Source organism: Numida meleagris, chromosome 2 (assembly GCF_002078875.1).
Source record: "Numida meleagris isolate 19003 breed g44 Domestic line chromosome 2, NumMel1.0, whole genome shotgun sequence".
In the NCBI taxonomy this organism is placed as follows: domain Eukaryota; kingdom Metazoa; phylum Chordata; class Aves; order Galliformes; family Numididae; genus Numida; species Numida meleagris.
In genome coordinates this window covers 63,801,602-63,822,405 of record NC_034410.1, presented here as the reverse complement: position 1 = coordinate 63,822,405, position 20,804 = coordinate 63,801,602, and the positions used below count along the sequence as shown (strand labels likewise).

Sequence of the window (20,804 nt, the reverse complement as noted above, 5' to 3'; positions counted from 1 at the left end):
CCGGGGCAGAAGGCGGTGCCGGGGCTGCGCAGCCCGCCCCGCGCGCGGGGTTCGCTTCCGGCGGCCGCCACCCCGCCATCCTCAACCCCTCCCTGCGGCCCGGGTGCGCGTGCGCCGCGGCCCCGCGTCTCCCCAGCGGCAGCGAAGGAGTTTGGAAGTTCAAAATGGCCGCCGCGGCGGAGCCCGAGCAGCGAGCGCCTGAGTAAGGGACGGGCGAGCGGGTGGGGCGGTTGCCGCTCGCCACGGCGCCTTGGGGTGGGGGGAGGCGGCGAGCGGCCCCGGCGGGGAGAAGGGTGGCGGGCAGCGGGGCGGCCGGGCCGGGCCGGAGGGGGAAGGAGGAGGGAAAGGGCGGCGGGCGGCCGGCCGGCCGGCCGGCGGCCGCTCTCTGAAGAGGGGTGCGAACGCGGTTGTCGGGAGCCGTTCGTGGCCTGGCCCGCTGTGGGGAGCGGGGTGAGGCCGCTCGGCGGATGGCCTTCGGGGCGGGGGAGGGGAAGCGGCGCCGGGAGCGGCGCGTGTGCTCCGGCCGCGTGCGCCTCCCGCCCCGTTGGGCCCGGCCCGCTCCGCTCCGCTGCTGAGCGCTGCCCGCCCCGCGGAGAGCTCAGCTCCCCGAGCCGCGGGCTCTCGCGGTACGAAGAGTGCCGGCGCTGCTGGAAGCAAGAAACGATTTGTCGCCGGCGGCCCCTCCTTCCGGCCCGCCGCGTGAGTGGCGGCTGCCGGCGGTGGGGGCTGTGCGCTACCTAACGCGGGCATCGACCGCCCGGCGTCGGCATCGCCGCTCTTCTGCGTCGTTCGGGTGTCTCAGCGTCGTGAAACGCTTTCTGTGCTCTACTTTTCTCCCGTGCAAAGCGGCCGTCTGAGGGGGATTTTTACCCGTTAGGCACAGGAGTAGGAAGCGCGTTCGCTGCTTTTCCTCATCCGTGTGTGAACCGTGTAGAGCACGTGAGCGAGACGATAACAGTGCACAGTGCTCTGTAGGAAAGCATAAATAAGAGTAATAAAGTAACAAATGAAATAGAAAGCCCAAAGGTAGGGAAGAAATGGGTGAAATCTCTGCAAATCTTCACAGACTTCCCATAGTTCTTTTCTTTGAATCCAAAAACAAGAGAAAGTGGGGCTGTAACTCAAATGTCACAACTCCCACAGAAGCGTGCGGATACCTCTTGACCTCATCACCTTCTGAAATCTTCTTAGAAGGTTTCTCTTCCATGTAATTACAGCTCTGAAGCAGTTAAACGAATTAAAAGTTTGACTATCTTTTGGTGGCGTTACATGAAATAAACCAATGCCTGTGCATGGAGTAGCAGCTCTGAACGGTTTCTCTGGGCAGCCCGATCTGGGGGGTGGCAGCCCTGCCTGAAGCGGGGGGTGGGGCTGGGTGGGCTTTCATGTCCCTTCCAGCCCCAGCCGTTCCGTGATTTAATGCTGGCGGAGGAAGACCTCTCTGGAGCAGCTTGAATGGTTCTGATTTTTGATGTTCTGTGTCATTCTTATAATGTACTGGAAAAAAAACATGAGTGCGTTAACAGGGGACCCTCGCAGCTCCCTGTAGCCAGCTGAAAAGTCTTGAAAGATGCATGGTCACCTTAATATGCTCTTTGCCACGTTTCTCTGCCCTTTTGCTAACTCATTGCACTGGATTGCAAATCCAAATTGAGAAAGTTTTAAATCTACTACTTTTTTGGTGTGCGTGTCTTTTGTGCCAAATGTAACCTTAAACAAACTCCTCTGGAAGCACTTTGTCCTCTCTTGCATGTTCTGTGGTGGTGGTGTCGGGTGACTGGAGGGGGCAGTTAACAAAAATGCCCTTCTTCCTATATGCTCTGGTTGAGTAAGCAGCAGTAGTGGCGGAGATGTAAAAGAAGAAATGTGCAGCATTAACACTTCCGTTAGAAACTTGCATATTTTTAACTCAGACAGCCTGCTCCCTTGGAAAGGGAATGAGGATATTTCAGAGCAATAAAGTGTTAATGGGCTCAGCAAATTATTTCAGCATAAACTGCCAAAAAGCCTGGATTGTTTTCTAGTATTTGAATTTGCATTAACTCACACAGGAGATAATCATTAACTGTGCTTTTTGAAGATCCTATCCTTAATTAGGAAGGCGTAAATTGAATTTATAGTGAGGTGCCATCCTTTAGTTGGCTAAGAATAATTCTGATACGATTATGCCATTGGATCATTGGTCATATTCTTCAGAGACCTCTGTAGGATGAACCTAGCAGAGTTCTGAGGCTATCTCTGTACTTCTGTGTGCATCCCACCACTGCTCTGACCATCGCAATCAGAGAACTTCCCTTCAATGAACGAGGCTTGGGATAGAGCAGTATTTAAAATACCAGAGCATTAGCGAGTTCCAATACTAGTGCAGGTGGGGTGAGTTTGCAGAAAGGCGATGCTGGCACCTAGGAGGTGATTTGGCAGCAGATTTTAAAAGGCAAATATTCATCTTTCTGTAGCTGGTAATTGATATTTTGAAGATACCTGCTAAAAGCTGTTAATGTCTATTGATAAGCCAGTTGCAGCTTCTAAGGAAAACAATAAAAGTGAATGCGTAAAGTGTGCGGACCAAATTATGTAATTTTTGAAGTTCTCATACTAATTAAAGTGCTTGTTGCTATGACTAGCTAATTGAAATGAGATTTTTTTTTTAAAGTGCCCACCATTATTATTCTTATAACCTGTTCTATACTTATTCTCTGTTTTTTTGTCCAATGTGATTTTACAGGTCTAAAAAGAGAACAACTCTTTTTTTCTCGGGAAGCTAATAGGCTTCTGTATTCTATTGGAAGACTTTTCTGAAAATAGACTTTCTTAATTTATCCTGTTCCTTGATATTGTTCCCTGTATTGGATATATAAACGCAGGATAAAAACCGTTCTCTATTTTCAAACCAGTGTATACACGTACAGATAGGAATGATAATTAAGAGAATCAGCATGCTGTGTGTGAGACTGTGAGGGATGGTTTACTTAGGGGGTCAGAATCGTCCCTTGAAATAAGTTTTGATCTTGGGAGGACAACTGCACTCTGCCTTTTGAAAGTACTTTTAAAGGACATAGCTTGGGTTAGGCGTAGGAATGGAGCGGCAAATAAGACACATACAGGACTGGCAGAATGTATAAATGCACAGCACTGCTGTGTACTATTATCAAATATTGGCACTGTTGAACCAAAACATGGATTTCACCTACCTGGTTTGTTTTGTTAGCGTATTTGCTCCATCTTCCTAAGCTAGTATTTCTTTTTGCAGTCATATCTGTCTGTTCCTGACAAACTATGCCTGCTCTTACAACTTCACTACATAGCTTGTACGTTTTTAATTCTCCAAAAGCAGATAATTAAATACCGGTTAGCTTCTATCGTAAAAGAGGCTATCAAACTAACTTGAGTTTAAGGGCTGTCGTGAGTTGCTAGTACTGATCGGTAGTTTTTATTTTTTTTGCAGGGCTGAGGATGCTAACGCATCTGAGAAAAGTACAAATGAAGAAAATGGGGAAGTGTCAGAAGCAGATCAACCTCAGAACAAGCACAGCCGGCACAAAAAAAAGAAACACAAACACCGAAGTAAACACAAGAAACATAAACATTCTTCAGAAGAAGATAAGGACAAAAAACATAAACACAGACACAAACATAAGAAACATAAACGGAAAGAGGTAGCTGATACCTCCGACAAAGAAGATGGACCAGCTAAAAGAACTAAAATTGATTTTTTAGCTCCTCTGGAAGACTTGGAGAAACAAAGAGCATTATTGAAAGCTGAACTTGAAAATGAATTAATGGAAGGAAAAGTCCAGTCTGGTATGGGATTAATATTACAAGGTTATGAGTCGGGATCTGAAGAAGAGGGGGAAATTAACGAAAAGGCGCGAAACGGAACGAGACCCGCAACTAAGTCAAACACTAAGGGGAAATTAGAACCTGTGGAAAATAAAGCTAGTTCCAAAAAAGGAAATAAGAGTGAATCAAAAGAAAGGACTAGGCACAGATCAGACAAAAAGAAAAGCAAGGTAGCCGTTGATGGAATCAAAGAGAAAACAACTAGAAGCAAGTCAAAAGAGAGGAGAAAATCCAAAAGCCCCTGTAAAAGAAGTAAGTCTCAAGATCAGACGAGGAAATCAAGATCTCCAATGCTTAAAAGAAGATCTCAGGAGAAAAACAGGAAGTCTAAATCTCCCCCAGAAGACAGAAGTAAGGCTGACGATAAGAGTAAATCAAGGGATCGCAGGAAGTCTCCAGTTGTAAATGAAAGCAAAAGTCGAGATCGCGGCAGAAAATCCAAATCTCCAACAGAACTCAGAAGCAAATCCAAAGATAGACGATCACGGTCCAAAGATAGAAAATCTAGGCGATCAGAGACTGACAAAGATAAAAAGCCAATTAAATCTCCTTCTAAAGACGCTTCTTCAGGGAAAGAAAACAGGTCCCCCAGAAGACCTGGCCGAAGCCCAAAAGGAAGAAGCCTGTCTCCTAAGCCACGTGAAAAGTCAAGAAGAAGCAGATCTCCTCTCTTTAATGATCGTCGATCTAAACAGAGTAAATCCCCCTCTCGAACCCGATCTCCAGCTAGAAGGCTGAGGAGTAGATCTGCAGAAAGGAAAAGAAGAGAATCAGAAAGGAGGCGTCTTTCATCTCCCAGGTAACTTGAAAATGTCATGAACGATTGCAAAAATGTGTTATGGGATGAACTGTCTTCTAGTTTGGTGTTTCTCTTCTATTCTGAAAAGAGCTGTTAAAAAGAGAATCAGGTTTTGTATCCTGTTATGAGTTTCCGTTATATGTAGTCATCTTTGAAAAATACTAACCCCAGCTGTCAGACGTGCAAAGTCAGCTTTGCTGGGTTATTTGTTGCTCTCACCAGTACTGGGAACAAATTTTGTAGCTCACGTTCTGCTTTTTGTCACCACGTTGAATTCAGATTTTAGCTTTGTTTTGGTTCTTAAGTTAATAGTAATGTTGTTTTCAGGAATTCCTGGGAAGGGAGAACCATCTTCCCTCCCTCTTCAATGTCAGTGAAATGATACAGTTAGCATGTGTGAATGGTGTAAACTAGACTTTAAGATACGCTTCTTAGTCATTTTTTTCTTAGAAATGTTTTGTCTCTTTAATTTGCTAGAGTTATGGTAGTGTTACTGGTCTGTTTTGATACTGGGCCCAAACTTGTATATTATTACCATATTTTGCATACACATAAACGAGGGAGGAAGGATTGAAATCTTTTTAAAACAACTGCTAAAAGTACATTAAAAGGTAATTTAGGCTCTGGAAGCAGTTACCTTGAGATTTAATATAAACCATCAGACAGTAGCATCTTTGAATCTGATAAGGCCTGGATAGCAGGCTCCTTAGCAGAGAACAATAAAATCATACACAATTGTGGAAGATAACCCATTAAACCATGGGTGTCCAAACCAAGGCTTTTTAAAAAATATTTTGTATTAAGACATAAAAAAGAGAGCAAAAAGCCTGATAAAACCAGTGGGATATTTGACCAGGTTTTTTTGTGAAACTAATGCATCAGGCTGGTTCAGTGGCAGTGGCTGCAATTCTTAGTGAGCTCACTAGGTGTTCGTCAGAGATTTTCGATGAAATTTTACTCTTCCTGTTCTTCATCCTTTAAAACAGTTGTTCACAAATGTACGTGCTGCCAAAAGTGATGACATGAGTAAGGCGTGATTGTGAAGTGAGGGATATTTCTCTCTGGTAATAGAGGGCTTTTATAGAAAAATTTGTTGAGATGACAGACTTCTTTCAGATCCATTAGTTTATCTTTACAAAGCGTTCCTTGCTACGCATTGAATTTGGCAGCATGGTTTTGCATATAATGTCTTTTTAAATTGTAAACTCTGAAAACTGACTCAATTTCCTTACAAATTAAGCATGGTGCCGTGTTATAAATAACATGTAGCATATAACTCAGAAAATAAGCATCTAATAAGTGTGAAAGTCTTTCTGCATACAACACTAGTTTCAAGTATGGGTTATCTTCCCACAGGCACATTTATCATCTTGCTTAGCATATATACTATTGACAAGCAACACTACAGGTACTTTGGAAGACAGCCCCTGTGGTGTTAACCAGATGAAGCAAGTATTGTAAATGTCACCAATTTATCTGACTAGTTCCTGGTGAATGAGCGCTCTGTTACGTTTCTTTGACATAGTATATGTCTGTCTTAGCATTTTGCATCTTTCAGTTTTCATTTCTAGTGAAACTGCATTTCAGTGCAGGCTATTGCATTGCGGGCAGCTTGAATTAGTTGTCCAAACACTATTTCAAGGACATGTCTAGAATTTTGCTATCAAGTTCATAGCAGAATAACTTTGGTAATACGTTTTTTTTTTTGTTACACTGGCGAGTGGGGGATAGCTGAGAAATATTTTCTACTGGAAGTGAACAGTCTTTCTTTGTGGAACATCTTTAACCAATGTTAACTTCATGTTGAAGTTTTAACTGCCTGTAACTACCCAGGCTGCCAGGTAACTTCAGGAGCTCTGGTGAGCAGTTTCAACCACAAATTCCCAGGAATTTGATTTTTCATGTTTGCTTCTAGTGTTCCACTCGTGTAAGATATTTGTTAGTTCTCTGACTGAAGTATGTTACTGTATAACATTACTTATGAGCTCTTAATCACCTTCTACTTTCTGTCACATGCATGTCACATCCCTGAACTGATTGGGGTTCTTTGCAGCTATTTTGATTGGCTTTTGGCAGTACAACCACTTTGTAAACCAGGAAGCTTGTCAGTTCATCCTTTGTGGTTTTTTTCATTTTTTTTTTCGTAACACTGTTCACAAGAATGTAACATAAATTAAAAGCAAAAAGAGGGATCAGCCTGCTCCATTATTCTTGCAGAAGCCAGCACTGCTGCATGTATTTAATTTTTTTTTCCGTTTACTGTTATCCATCAATTCTGCACGTGCGTTCATTATATGCAGGTAGGGCAACTGAAGCTATTAACAGCAGTTGCTAAAAAAAACCAAAACATCAGAATGGGTGGAGTTAATCGTTCAGACGCAAGAGACTGTTCATTGATGAAATATGGCACCTGAAATAACTTGTCCTGATTCAATTTAAAAGAAATAAAAGAAATGGAGTAGCAACATTTTATTTGAACAATAGTATGGAAATATTTTCCAAGAATTTCTATTGCAGCCTCATCAGAATAGTTGTCAAATACTTTTAACTTCTATTTTGGATTGAAGTCTTGCTGTCTTGGAATACCATTAAGCTTTTTAATGTAGTTGGATTTTTTTTTTCTTAAATAATAGCGCATCTGTATAGATAAGAATGAACATAGTAGCAAACGTCTTTTGTTTTTGTTTTGTTTTGTTTTTTTTTTAATTTGAGAAGTGTTAATTGAGAATTGTAGTTTTCAGCTGCAGTACTACAGTGTGTGGAATGGTGAAGCTGTCCACTTCTAGTGCCCAGATTGGAAAACACATGGAAGTTGTCGTCATGGAACAGTTTTGTCCTAAATTTAAACTCCATGTTGTAAAGTTGTTGAGAAAAATTCAATAACTTGTTTTTAGGTTTTATTTATTGAATACTGCTTCTGATAAAGACGAAAACAGGCTGCTATTTATGTAAGACCTAAATGCAAGCTTTGTTTTAAAAACTTCTTAGCTTTATCATAGTAATTAACTAGCTCTGCTTCCAGAGCTGCCCTGAGGTAGACCTAGGTTTGGGCACGTATGTCCCAGGTTGGGGAGACAAGTACGTGGAGGGCAGCCAGCTCTACAGCACACATACTCGTTTCTGTACTCAGAAATCCATCTGGTGGATCCTCACCTACAGGAAGATATTTAAAAGTGAGATTTTAGAGGGAATTGGAGGTTTTGTTTTCAGCCTGCTCCTTATTTTACTGCGGTTCTTTCTTCATTTTAAGAACGCGAACCAGAGATGATATTTTGTCTAGACGTGAAAGATCAAAAGATATCAGCCCACCCAGCAGATGGTCTCCATCCCGAAGAAGGTCTCGGTCACCCATTAGAAGGAGGTCTCGGTCACCCCTTCGACGTAGCCGCTCTCCAAGAAGGCGGAGTAGGTCCCCTCGGAGGAGGTAAAGACACCACGTGGTTTTTTTGTTCGTTTTATAGGCTACAAAGAAACGAGTCACAAGGTACCTTATGTGTAAAAAGATAATGCATTTTTCAGTCCGTACTTATATAAATCGGCATAGTTGAATTTATTTTGTCCTCCATAAATTAATTTGTTTTATTACGTGGAGTTGCTATGTATGTTTGTTTTATGAACAGACTTTCCTCCTTTTCTTTTAAAAACGAGAAAATAAAAGGCAAAACAAACAAAAAAATCCCTCTTACTGTTACCAGGGATAGAGGCCGAAGAAGTAGATCTCGCCTTCGAAGGAGGTCCAGGTCACGTGGTGGCCACAGACGTAGGAGTAGGAGCAAAGTTAAAGAAGACAAATTTAAAGGTAGTCTTTCTGAAGGCATGAAAGCTGAACAGGAGTCTTCGTCCGATGAAAAGTAAGTTCTAAGATCTAACTCAGGCTTATTGTCTTAAAAATGCAGATCCACTAATATGGGAAACCAACTAAAACTTCATGCTGTAGTTTTTGGATTGTCGCCTAGAACCTTAATCATGTTTTATTACTTCTAATCTTGTCAAATTACTATTGGGATGATCGAGATCTGTTGTTTGGTGGGCAGACCTTGAGGGGCTCATGTGTGGTTTCGTTTATAAATTCAACTTGATGAATATCTTGTGAAAATAATTTGGTCTATCTTAGATAGATAATTTGGTGTATCTTAGCTTATTGCTTGAAAAACCGAAAGGATTAATTGTTATCTATATTTGCTAAATATCTAATCCAACTGCACGAGATAATGCCTTCATAACAATCAAGTTTGCAGTTAGGAATGAAATACTCAGTCTCAATGAGCTATCAATAGAGACATTTGCTCAGTAAGGAAACATGAATGTACACACTGGGATTTAATACATTTTGCTTTCTGAGTCAGGTTAACAATTTTTGTTTAATATTCTGTTGTCTGCTTTCTGCACCAAAAACCAGTAAGATTCAGTATGTAATCTTATGTTTATGATGTTATGTAAAAAGTAATTATATTTTTATAGTCTTGAAGATTTTGATTTGGAAGAAGAGGATGAAGAAGCAGAAATAAGACAACGAAGGTTACAGCGGCAAGCAATTGTTCAGGTACATGGTTGTACTGTCATGTGGGTTACAGAAACAAATTTTATGCTTCTAGTGTAAAGTGTGATAAAGGAAAAGGGTATTAGCCTATTACAATAGCATTCACTGTTACTATTTCTTTTTCCAATTAAATTATTGTAAGGATTATTTTTGGTCAAAGCTTACACTTCTACCACTTCTAAGACTGAAGCTACTCTCCCGTGAGTTATTTTTGTGTTACAATCGAATGTTCTCTCAGTCCTATGCTGTGACACATTAAAAATATTCTCACTTATTCTCATCTATACATTTTCCTCAGGGTTGCGCTGTGGATATTATAATATCAGTTTAACATTGTTAGGTATCAATTAACCAAACTAATTAGTTTGTTTCAAATAGCATTTGTCCAAAAACTTTATAGAGCCACTGAATTGGTTCCCCCTTCATGAAAGCAGATAATGTATTCAGTCAGACAAATGCATTTGCTGCCATTAAGGTCTTGCTCCCGGTAAGGTGACAGCAGTGATGGGTACTGTGTGATTGAGTCCAGTGGAAGAGAGCTGAGGCCAAGGAGATGTAATTGTAAAGCACAAGTGGGGTCTTCTTTAAAGGTGGGATTTGGCACATAGTTAGAACACAGGAGGTAAAATTCTGTGGCATATTTACGTAATATTTAATTATAAATCACTGGTTATAATGTGCTTATTTTAAGCAGCACTAAAAACAATGGTCCATCTTTTGATTTTTATATAGATTTAATAAAAAATTCTCCAGAACGATGACTGAATTATTTCTTAAGAACTTTATTTTACTCCTTGTTTGCCAAAATGTTGTCATAATAAATTTGTCAATACTAACATTATGTCAGGCACAAGGAAGGAAATAAAGAAATACAGAGGCCTGAAATGTTACGCACCTTTTCAGTCTTATGGTTTCAGTGGTACTGAGTTGTGTAGCAGAATGAGTTTTCATAAGCTACATCCAGTGGTATCCAGTTCTGGGGCCCCCAACACAAGAAGGACATTGAGCTGTTGAAGCAGGTCCAGAGGAGGGCCACGAAGATGATCAGAGGGCTAGAGCACCTCCCCTATGAGGACAGGCTGAGAGAACTGGGGCTCTTCAGCCTGGAGAAGAGGGGGCTCCAAGTAGACCTTATAGCAGCCTTCCAGTACCTGAAGAGGCCTACAGGAAAGCTGGGGAGGGACTTTTTTAGAAGGGCATGTAGCAACAGGATGAAGGGAAATGGTTTTAAATTGGAAGAGAATAGATTTAGACCTTTAGATGTAGGAAGAAATTCTTTACAATGAGGATGGTGAGACACTGGAACAGGTTGCCCAGAGAGGTTGTGGATGCCCCCTCCCTGGAAGCATTCAAGGCCAGGCTGGATGGGGCATTGAGCAACCTGGTCTAGAGGGAGGTGTCCCTGCCTATAGCAGGGGGGTTGGAACTAGATCATCTTAAAGGTCCCTTCCAACCCAAAACATTCTATGATTCTATGATATCCAATTCTACAAATAATCTTTAGCCTTTAGAGATGTGATTATGAAAGCAAAGATGTAATGTTCAGAACAAACCATTACGAGTGAGAATAAAAATAAACTGTGATAAAGTGTAATGCTGAGGTTAATAATTGTGTTTCTGTTTAGAAATACAAGGGCCAGACAGAAGATAGTAATATATCTGTGCCATCTGAACCAAGCAGTCCTCAAAGTAGTACGCGCAGTCGCTCAAATTCACCGGATGACATCCTGGAAAGGGTAGCTGCTGATGTGAAAGAGTATGAACGGGAAAACGTGGACACCTTTGAGGCATCAGTAAAAGCCAAGCACAACCTCATGACAGTGGAACAGAACAACGGTAAGAATGTGAAATCTCACTGTATAATGCAATGTATGAAAGCTCAGCTCTTAAGCAGAACAGTGCAAAAGGGATGTGTTCCTCAGTTTCTTTATATACCTACAGTCTTGGGAGTGAATGGACTTTTTGGACAGAGCTTCGAGCATTTCCTTGAATATTAGGATATTTCCAACATAATATTAAAATAATAAAGCTTGTTTGTTAAGGAGGTTGATATGAATGAAGTGTTCTCCACATTTCTAGTAACTCTTAATACAGTTTGTGCTATAAATATGGAAGAGCAGATAACGATGTCTGACTTGATAATTACGAATCACTTCTTCTTAAATGAAAATTTTTCTTTTCACTTTTGCAAATTTTTTTCTTAGAAGCTTAATTTATTTCTCTTCTTCATTTTGGAGTGGGTTGCAAACCGTGATTTCATTTGTCATTATTTATTGGTCAGAGCTACTGTTTGAAGAATATATGTGTATCTGAAGTTGTTTAGAACGATGGGGCTTTTGAGAGTCATTGCTAGCATGTCCATGTGGGCAGTGTAACTAGCTGCTGAAGGAATGGCTATTTTCCTCCTCTTTCTCCCTGCCTTGGTCCTGCTGTGGCAAAAGGAATGTAAACATAGACCATAGGCCTTTGTTTGTTTTTCTTTGTGGACCCTCTTTTGAGGCTGGATTACCCTAAGTCTTCCAGCCAGCCAAAAGTGTGTCTCTGTTGCCATGCAGACATATTTGAACTAGCTGTTTAGCCTGACCAACTCTTCAGGAGATGGTTGGGCAGCTTGTATTTCATATCACCTACTAGATATATCCTTGGCTACATTCTAGTGGATCCTTCCTTGAAATAGTGCAGTCTCTGGGACTGGCACAAAGCAGTTTGTCCCGGTGTTCCCTTGTGCAGTTTACATTTTCAGATTATTCTCCTGCAATGAAGGTGGAAAGAACGCTCTTATGTGCCTTTTCTCTGTTAGCATAGCACAAGTTGAAACTGAGTCCTTTTCATGTGTAACGCTCATTAATACATATATTTTTTGTGTGAGAGGTATGTACTGCTTTCTCATTTTGTCCTCTAAAAGATACAAAAGTAGAACTGTTAACTACATAGACATTTTAAAGATATTAGAGAGGATTAAAAAAAAAGATCAGTTACACTCATGAACTGCAGGAACTTTCATATATTGGTAGGTGTCTGGATTGGAGGTGGCTGTAACAACAGAAAGAAACAGGATCATCTGGTTTTTGTCAGAGCAATATATCTTGACCATTTATAAATGCACAATTGTAAGTCACTAAAGCACTAGTTAGTAGCACATTGTAGCCCAGTTAAAATGTAAGTAATTGAAACTAAAAAGAACAACCAAGGCAGTTGCTAGAAGAGTCTATACCTTGAAACAACAGTGTCAGTAAGATGGATAACAGGTTTTGATTGCTTTCAGAAGATTGTTATTTTGTGTGAAAGTGGTTACCTCAGGAGACTGGAGAATTCTAAGGTTAAACGTTTATTATTCTCCATTGCTTAATACCCTTAACAGTATCTGTGACTGACCATGGTCATGAAGGAATGCTACTACCATACTATGTGTTATGAAATAGTTTGAAGTTCATTTGCATTCACTAATGTATACTTAATTTATATTTCTTCGTTTTTATCTTGTCAACCAAGTAAAATGTCTTTGGGACTTTAAAGATGATTAAAAGGTGAGAAAGGGATAATCTTCCCCACATTAAGGGTGTTTGTTTTTTAAATATAATTAGCTTCATCTTTGACTGTAAGCTGTTATACTTAATTTTTGAAGGAGGTGCAATTTTTTTGAGTGCTTTGAAAAACTTAACCAATCTGAGTTTTGTATTTGTATAACGTAAATTAGCTCTAGCTTTTCTTGCAAATACTTTAGTTTGCCACCATATTGATTTTGAGACTGTATTGTACCAATATCAAGTCACAGATTACATTGGTAACTGTTGTCCGCTTGCCATCTTCCTCACCTTGAGTAATGTGAATTTCCTTTCAAGGTTCAGCTCAGAAGAAACTGCTAGCTCCTGATATGTTCACAGAATCAGATGATATGTTTGCTGCATACTTTGATGTAGGTAATTCTTGGGGGTGAAACGTATGATTCTTTGTTTGCTTGTTTTTTTTATTGAAGGGTTGCTGGCAGTTGGGGTTTGTGGGATTTGTAAAAGCATGTGTAACTGAGTTGATAAACGGTTTTTAATATTTTGATCAGCTGAAGCAGGCAAAGTAGTTTTTAATATTTCAGTGAAAGAAAACGTGCAATTAGTAGGATTTTTTGGCCAGAGTAAACAAAAAATGAGGTATTTCACCTGCTGTTCAAATGAGAGCTGTGATGGCACACAGTAGCAAACTTCTTTATATATAAAACTTTTATCTTAACGTTGCTGTGTTGCACTGTTCTTTCTTCAGAGATGTGTACTTTCTTCAGAGGTTCATGTAAGGTTAATTAAAAAGCCTGTGTAATGTATTTTAATTTGCTCATGATGTGTTGTAATAATGTGGAGGCTTCTTTTTGGATGAAGAGATGCAATTTTCGTTCCACTTCTTGCACCATTCCAGTAGCTTTTCTCAAAATGTGCTGAAGCAGCTTGCAAATCTTGGCAGTCCCTTGAATACTTGTTACTGAGAAATAAAGTCAAGGCAACAAATTCCTTCTTAACATGGAAATTCTCAAGTTAATCTTGCTTTATGGCAGATGAAATCTATTAGTTTTCACAGAAGACTGTTGACAGAAGGTGTCACTGTAATAAAACAGACACACACATGCACGCACTGAAGGAAAAAGATAAATACTTCAGGAACAGTGGTGGTTTAGGTGCTCTTAAAAACTTCAGAATTACAAGTAGGGATTTAAATGGTTTGTAAGTAATCAGTTTCTGCCCTACAAAATTGTTGTTCACTCAAAGATATTTTTTACTACTCGTGAAATTGAATTTGCGGTAATATATTGTCAAATCAGTTAAGCAGTGTCAACAGTGACTGTAATACTTTATGATTCTAAGTATAACAGTATAGATTTTGTGAGGTGGCACCAAATGAACAGAAAGAAATTTGAGGCTTAAGCAGTTACGTTTCCCCCCCAAACTGCTAAATTTTTATTACTACAAATATCCTGTACGTAGTAAGTCTAATTCATGTGGTCCAAACTGTGTGTTCTAATTTGACTTGTATAAATTCATTGCAGATAATAGTTGAAACATGTCCCATTTCTCGTATTTAATAATAGTTCTGTTGATTGTCCCTATCCCATTCCCTCACAACAGTCTTCAAACACTGGTGTTTAAGTAGCATTCTGTGTTCAGCAGTTTCTTTCTCCTACAAGATAAATGTGTTTGTAGTGTGGATAAGAGTATTGTTTCAGTAGGAAAGAAGTGCCTAGTAATGTGGACCTCTTGATTTTTATAAGTAAACAATCAAGAAAACTTACAGCTACAGCACAAAAGCAAAGCTGTTACGTTTGTTCTTTTTGTTTCAGAGTGCTCGTTTAAGGGCTGCTGGGTTTGGAAAAGACTTCAAAGAAAACCCCAATCTCAGGGATAACTGGACTGATGCAGAAGGCTATTATCGTAAGTTTTATTTATTGGTTTGCAACTATAGTGAGAAAGAGGATGCTAAATGGAAAAGAACCTCATGTAAAAGTACTGAAACGCTCTAATGTGAATATTCTGCTGGGAGTCCCACGCTGAGCATGGCATGCCCAAAGCAGTTTTCTGTTCTTGCACACTTGTGCAACATCAGGTTGCTCCTAGATATAAAATATCAGTTAGGGTAAAACTAAAACCTGCCCATAGTTACAGTCGTAAGATCACACTCACAAAGGAAGGAAGAAATGAAGGAATGCTTGCCAGGATCTGAGACCAAGAAGTCTAGCATCCAAGAGAATATAGGTGGCACTTGTGGTAGTTGTCATCTAGGATTCAGAATGGAGATAGTGAGTGAGAATATTTCACTTTCTAATCCATGTTAAAAGCTCATTTGCAGGTGTAAGGGCCAAAAGAAATATTCCTGTAATGGACAAAATGAGCATGTAGGTTTTAACCTCAAGACAAGAAAGATTCCAGACTTAGAATCACTGTTTGTTCCCCATAATTTCCAGAAGGATTGGTGATATAAAACCTAGTATGCTATGAAATTAAGTGATTATACTGTTTATCCCATGTTTATGAATTATTTAGAACCATTTATTTTTCAGAAAATGCTTCACTGTGCATACCACTCATAACTCTGACTTGAATTGCTTGATTTTATTCTTCAGGTGTTAATATAGGTGAAGTTCTAGATAAACGTTACAATGTCTATGGTTACACTGGTCAGGGAGTCTTCAGTAATGTAGTACGAGCCAGGGATATGGCAAGAGCAAACCAAGAAGTAGCGGTTAAAATCATCAGGAACAACGAACTTATGTAAGTAATGTTTTTGTTTCATAATACTATAATAAAGCATGTGAGACTTCTGGAAGTTTTTCATGGTGTGATTTGAATCTTCCTTTGTTTCAAGTGAAGTAACAGATTACAGCTGTGGTTCCTGCCTTTTCTGCTAATATGAGCCATATAATTGGAAGCGCTTGAGGACTATGTATCCGCACTTTACAGCTATCCCAGGAGAAGGGTACTTGCATTTTCATCAGGCACTTTCTCATTCGCAAAACTGCAAGGAACACTGGTGGCGAGAAACAAGCTTAACATTGATTATGTTGTCTGCTCAGCCCTAAGATTTTTGAGATGGGAATCGAGGACTGTAAAATTCTAGTTTGATGGACCAAATCCATTTGGGAAGCTGTGGGTTGGATACTAGTCAGTCATCTCTAACTTAATTAACTTAGATGTCTTTTTCTATTTTTGCATATTCTCCATATGTACGCATGTGTAGATGATACGAGAAAGTGATGGTACTCTGCCTATTGGAAAGAAAATCACTGGAGGTCTTTTAGATTGAGTGACCCTTAATTAGGGTGATGTTATATTGAACTGTGTTATGTTATGTGAGGATGCAGAATCTCTAATACTCATTTTCAGCATCTGCTGCCATATAGCTACAGTCATGTATTATGTCCTCATCCATTACAGACAACTTACATGGAAATCTTCTCCACGCATTTTACATTGGAAGTCTTAAAAGTTGTTTTGGTTTGTGTGTAACTGGGTTATTTTGACCTATAGGAATAGTACCTAGAAATATTTAGGGGAAAAAAAAGGCAATAAGCTAGTTTAGTTTGGTGTGTTAAGATAATTTTGTTTGCGTGTGTACTTGACTGTAGTCAGTTTAGTTTAAAACTTTTAAAATTGTGGAAGTGGTTAAGTAATTTAAAAACAAACAAACAAACAAAAAAACCCCACAACAACTAAGCTTCTTAAGAGTGTTGTTTGAAAGGATGCAACCAGGAGGGAGAAGAATAAGTAGATGACAAAATCACAGGTGATTACACTTACACTTAAGCAATGGGTAGATACCAACAGTAAACCACTACTGTGGCTTTTTCAAGTAGTATTATTAAAACTGACAACTAAAACTGCAGAAGTAAATCTCAAGGTTTAAACAAGGTACTAGACTCTCACTTGTTTTGTTTTCTAATTGTATTTCTTTGTTTGCAGGCAAAAAACTGGCCTAAAAGAACTGGAATTCTTGAAGAAGCTCAATGATGCAGATCCCGATGACAAGTTTCATTGTCTAAGATTGTTCAGGCATTTCTACCACAAACAACATCTCTGTCTGGTATTTGAACCACTGAGGTAAGATGACAAATGTATGGGGTTCTTTGTGAAAAGTAAAGTACAACTAAGTAATCTTTACCTTTCTGTTCTTGACTATTGTTTTGATACTTTGTTGTATTGCCAAGATTCAAGAATTTATGGACTGTCCAAAAAGAAGTTATCTGGAGGCACAAATACATAATCTGTTGAACTAGTTCAGATTTCCATAGTGAATTGTGTGATTGTAAAGTTTATGCCCTGTCAGTATTTGAAATGAAGTAATGTATTATAAAAGATGGCTCATCTCACCAGTGCTCCTCTTAATGATTTTTTTAGAGTATTTTTCTTAGATTTCATAATTCTTCGCCTTGCGGATTTGGATTAAGAATGCATTACCAGAGAGGTTGAGAAAATACTGTATATTCTGTGAAGTACAGATATACAGCAACAGCTTATGGAATAAAATGGTGACAGTGCTCTGTAAACTCGCCTTTTCTTTAAATAATTAGAATTCTTCAACAGGCTAATTGTAGACACTGTGTTTTATCATAGAACTAGATGCACTGATTGCCCTGGTTTCTATTCCTGCTTAGATGTTGTTTTTATCAATTGCTTGTATCCTAAGTTTTCACTGTATATTTTAATTTTTGCCATAGACACTTGAGTTGAAGATAAATCATTTGCTGAAGCAATACAAGTTTTACAAAGTGACTAATGTATTGTCAATTATAAGCCTTATGACAAATAACTTTTTTGTGCTGTCTCTTCGTAACGTATTTGTACATTATTTATATCCAGTTACGTTTTTGTTTTGGATTCATCTTGTCTTTTTATCTGCTGTTCAAGTCATCGAAACATTGCCTCATTAAATTCCATCTTTTGCATATTTTCTTTTTTAATCACTTCTTAAGAAACTGAGCACGAAGGCCGTACAGTTGTTAAGAAAATGCTGTTCACGTGCAAATAAATTCTCTCCAATTAATCTGGATTAAAAATGTGTTCTCAAGTGATAAGTCGAGTCTAGTAAGTAACTATATGGTATAGTGTAGATCTGTTTGACCAGCATTTTTGTTTCATTGCTGTACTGATAGTGAGGTATGTATCTTAAGTTGAATGTAACCTTTCCCCCAGAATTTCTGAAGTTAGCTAACTTCTTCGTGTTTGTCTTACAGTTTAGAAGGCAAGTATATTTTCCCTTACTGAGCTCTTTCTGTTCTCTCTCTTTCTTACGACAGTATGAATTTACGAGAGGTGTTGAAAAAGTACGGGAAAGATGTTGGTCTCCATATTAAAGCTGTGCGTTCCTACAGCCAACAGTTGTTCCTGGCTTTAAAACTTCTTAAAAGATGCAATATCTTACATGCAGACATTAAACCAGATAATATATTGGTAAGTAATAACTACATGAAAATTATTTTGCATGGACAGTCTATAACGTAAAATCAAGTATGTGAAATGAAGCCAAAGTTTACCTAAAAATGTTAAAAAAATTCATGTTTTGGAAAAAATAAAAGCCACAATGGTATTAATAAGCAAATAACTATAATACAGCATTTAAACAAATATAACAAATGTTTGTTAGAAGCTTTCTGAAACTAACCTGCATCCACTTGTACCATTTTAGAAAGTAGATCTTCCAAAGACAGTATCCTTTATTAGGAGAAGTCTTGGACGTTTTTCATCAGTAGCTGAAAAATGTTCTTGCTTTCTACAAAATGAAAAAATAGTTTGGTTAAGCCTGAAAGGAGATTTTTGTGCATTTGAATAAGATGACTGAAGAAGTCCTCATTATCCTTTTCTTTTTTTCCCATGGAACATTCTGCTTAGTGGAGCGTAAGAGCTACATCAGAGGAATCAAATGCTTTGACTTCAGTTTTCTTGGTGGTCACCCATGGACAAACTCAGATTTTTAATTTATTTAAAATGATCATTTCTTGCCATCACTGTCATAAAATTTACTAGCTAAGCATGAGATATGTGAATAATATTCTGGTTTATGAGTGGTACTCTGGATACTAGAGGTGGAAGTCTAAACTGATAAAATTTGGTTATCTAGAATGAAATCCAGGTCCAGCAAAGATATTTTTCCATACTTCCTAGACGATGTGAACACTGCATGTTACTGGTGGCCTCCAGTCCTCCCACTGAATCACTGTAGTCAATTCCAGGAGGCTTTTTTTATAGTGTTCACCAACTGAAACAATCTTTAGCAGATTTAATAACTAATGTACAGTGGTAGCACTTACCAAGTAGATACTTGAAAGTGATGATGAGGCAGGGAGGAATATGAATGGATTTGTTTTCATAATGGGAAGTCTTTAATATAGCCATGATTAGTCTTACTCTACATGATTACTTATCCATGAAAATAGTAGTACATACCTGCATACATGCTGGTCTTGATATCTTACATATAAAAATTGTATTTCGAACTTCTGCGTGTTCAGTTTATACAGAGTTCCCTCTGTTTCTTAGAAATTTCTCCATTCTGTTCTGAAGTGTAGCATACTTCTTTCACTTTCTTGCAATTATTTATATTAGGAAGTTCTGATACTGCTTTCTTATAGCTTAAAAATTAGGAATCTGACAGGGAGACTTGTGTTTCCTTCTCAAAAATAAATTTTACACCAAGCAGACTTGGATTCGTGTTGGTAATAAAACTGTTGGTTCATGTTAATTCACTATCCAGTTTATGAAGCCGAATTCAGTAATTCTGTTCTTAAGGATGCTCTTCACCTGATGTGTTTGGTCTCAGATCACGATACAGAAGTGACTCACTCGTTCTTTATTGATGTTTGACATGTCTTTGGTCACATTCTGGAATGATCTTGACTTGGGCATTCTCTGTCTATTAAGAAGTTTCTAACTTGAGTTATCTAAGGGTGTAGGTAGTATTCAGTGGGTGCTTGAGGGATTACCTTTACAGCTAACTTTGGTACCAAGTCAGATGAGGCAAAGCAGAGCTGATGCCATATTGCCTTGGAAGAGTCATATGGGCACTGTCAAATTATGTACCGTATTTATTACCCATTTAGAAAGTTCTTTGATGTATGTATGTGAGATCATTTTGTTGTTTTTTTAATAGATGCTAATATATATTAATGTATATGTAATCCTTTGTGTACCTTTCAATTAGTGTCATACCATGGATCTCCAAAACAATGGGAGTATGGTTTTGCCTTTCTCAGCGGATGTCACTACTAGTGTGTTCTGTGCAGAAATTTTAATACAAGCAGACAAAAAAAAAATCTAATTCAAAAGCTAATTCTGGGCATATTTTCTGTTTATTTTTTAATTCTTCTACAGATGGAAGCTGCTAAGTTATGCTGAGAGTTTTTTTCCCCCTACTTCTAAAATATACACTGTTGATGCAGAAATAAAGAGATAATACTGAAAAAAAATAGTAAAATCAATAAGAGAATAAGTATGTGAAACTGACTTCTTTTTATTTCTTAGGATCTGTAGATACTGACTGTCACTTTCAGTTTAAGAAGGTTTGACAATTTTCTTAGAATACAGAGAAGGCAGGCTGAAACATGGGAAGAAACTGCAACATAAAGGCTGAATGTTTTTCTTATCTCTGATTTAAATGTATTGTTAGTCTTACAGTGCTACTGCCAATTCTGTGTACAAATACTGCTAATATGCATTTATGTTTAACTTTCAGGTGAATGAGTCTAAAACGATACTAAAGCTTTGTGATTTTGGGTCAGCTTCACATGTTGCAGATAATGACATCACACCATACCTAGTTAGTAGATTTTACCGAGCTCCTGAAATCAGTAAGTACATTTGGATTGAGTACACTTAAGCAGGTTGTATCAGTAGTAACAAATGAAAATTTTGACCTGAGATGACTCCTTGTTTGGCCTCGGCAAAACATCACTCTGAAAATATGATGCCAGTCAAAAATTCAGACTTTGAAAGCACGTTTTATGATTCTTCGTATGTGTTGGTGGTCAGCTCGGTGAGAACATGGAAAAGTCATTCTGATTGGTTATAGCTTTGTTTTAATTTAGAGGTACCGTTCTGACTTTGGTTTTGTCTAACTTTAAGCCGTGTTGATGAGTTTGGGTGATAGGTAAAAACC

General features: G+C 38.7%; 1 protein-coding gene and 1 long non-coding RNA gene across 8 annotated transcripts in view; one reads left to right on the top strand and one right to left on the bottom strand.

The window, feature by feature from the left end:
• The window catches only part of PRPF4B (pre-mRNA processing factor 4B), a 26,728-nt gene continuing 5,969 nt past the window's right edge, over positions 46-20,804 (top strand). For all 6 annotated transcript variants that reach the window (XR_002436158.1, XR_002436156.1, XR_002436155.1 and 3 more), the window contains exons 1-12: positions 46-202; positions 3,446-4,639; positions 7,890-8,063; positions 8,335-8,490; positions 9,101-9,182; positions 10,805-11,015; positions 13,022-13,095; positions 14,500-14,590; positions 15,280-15,427; positions 16,616-16,753; positions 17,950-18,103; positions 20,382-20,496. Coding sequence is in view for 1 of the 6 variants with exons in the window: in XM_021389203.1 (XP_021244878.1) it covers positions 165-202; positions 3,446-4,639; positions 7,890-8,063; positions 8,335-8,490; positions 9,101-9,182; positions 10,805-11,015; positions 13,022-13,095; positions 14,500-14,590; positions 15,280-15,427; positions 16,616-16,753; positions 17,950-18,103; positions 20,382-20,496 (2,575 nt within the window). In the remaining 5 variants the exon portion in view is untranslated. The remainder of the gene's footprint in view (positions 203-3,445; positions 4,640-7,889; positions 8,064-8,334; positions 8,491-9,100; positions 9,183-10,804; positions 11,016-13,021; positions 13,096-14,499; positions 14,591-15,279; positions 15,428-16,615; positions 16,754-17,949; positions 18,104-20,381; positions 20,497-20,804) is intronic.
• Positions 13,203-20,804, bottom strand: part of LOC110395094 — a 25,929-nt gene continuing 18,327 nt past the window's right edge. Inside the window, exons 5-7 of one of the 2 annotated variants that reach the window (XR_002436160.1) lie at positions 18,315-18,422; positions 14,840-14,934; positions 13,203-13,765 (exon numbers count right to left, since the gene is read on the bottom strand). This is a non-coding gene — a long non-coding RNA (uncharacterized LOC110395094). The remainder of the gene's footprint in view (positions 13,766-14,839; positions 14,935-18,314; positions 18,423-20,804) is intronic. The other variant, XR_002436159.1, reaches the window with a different exon arrangement.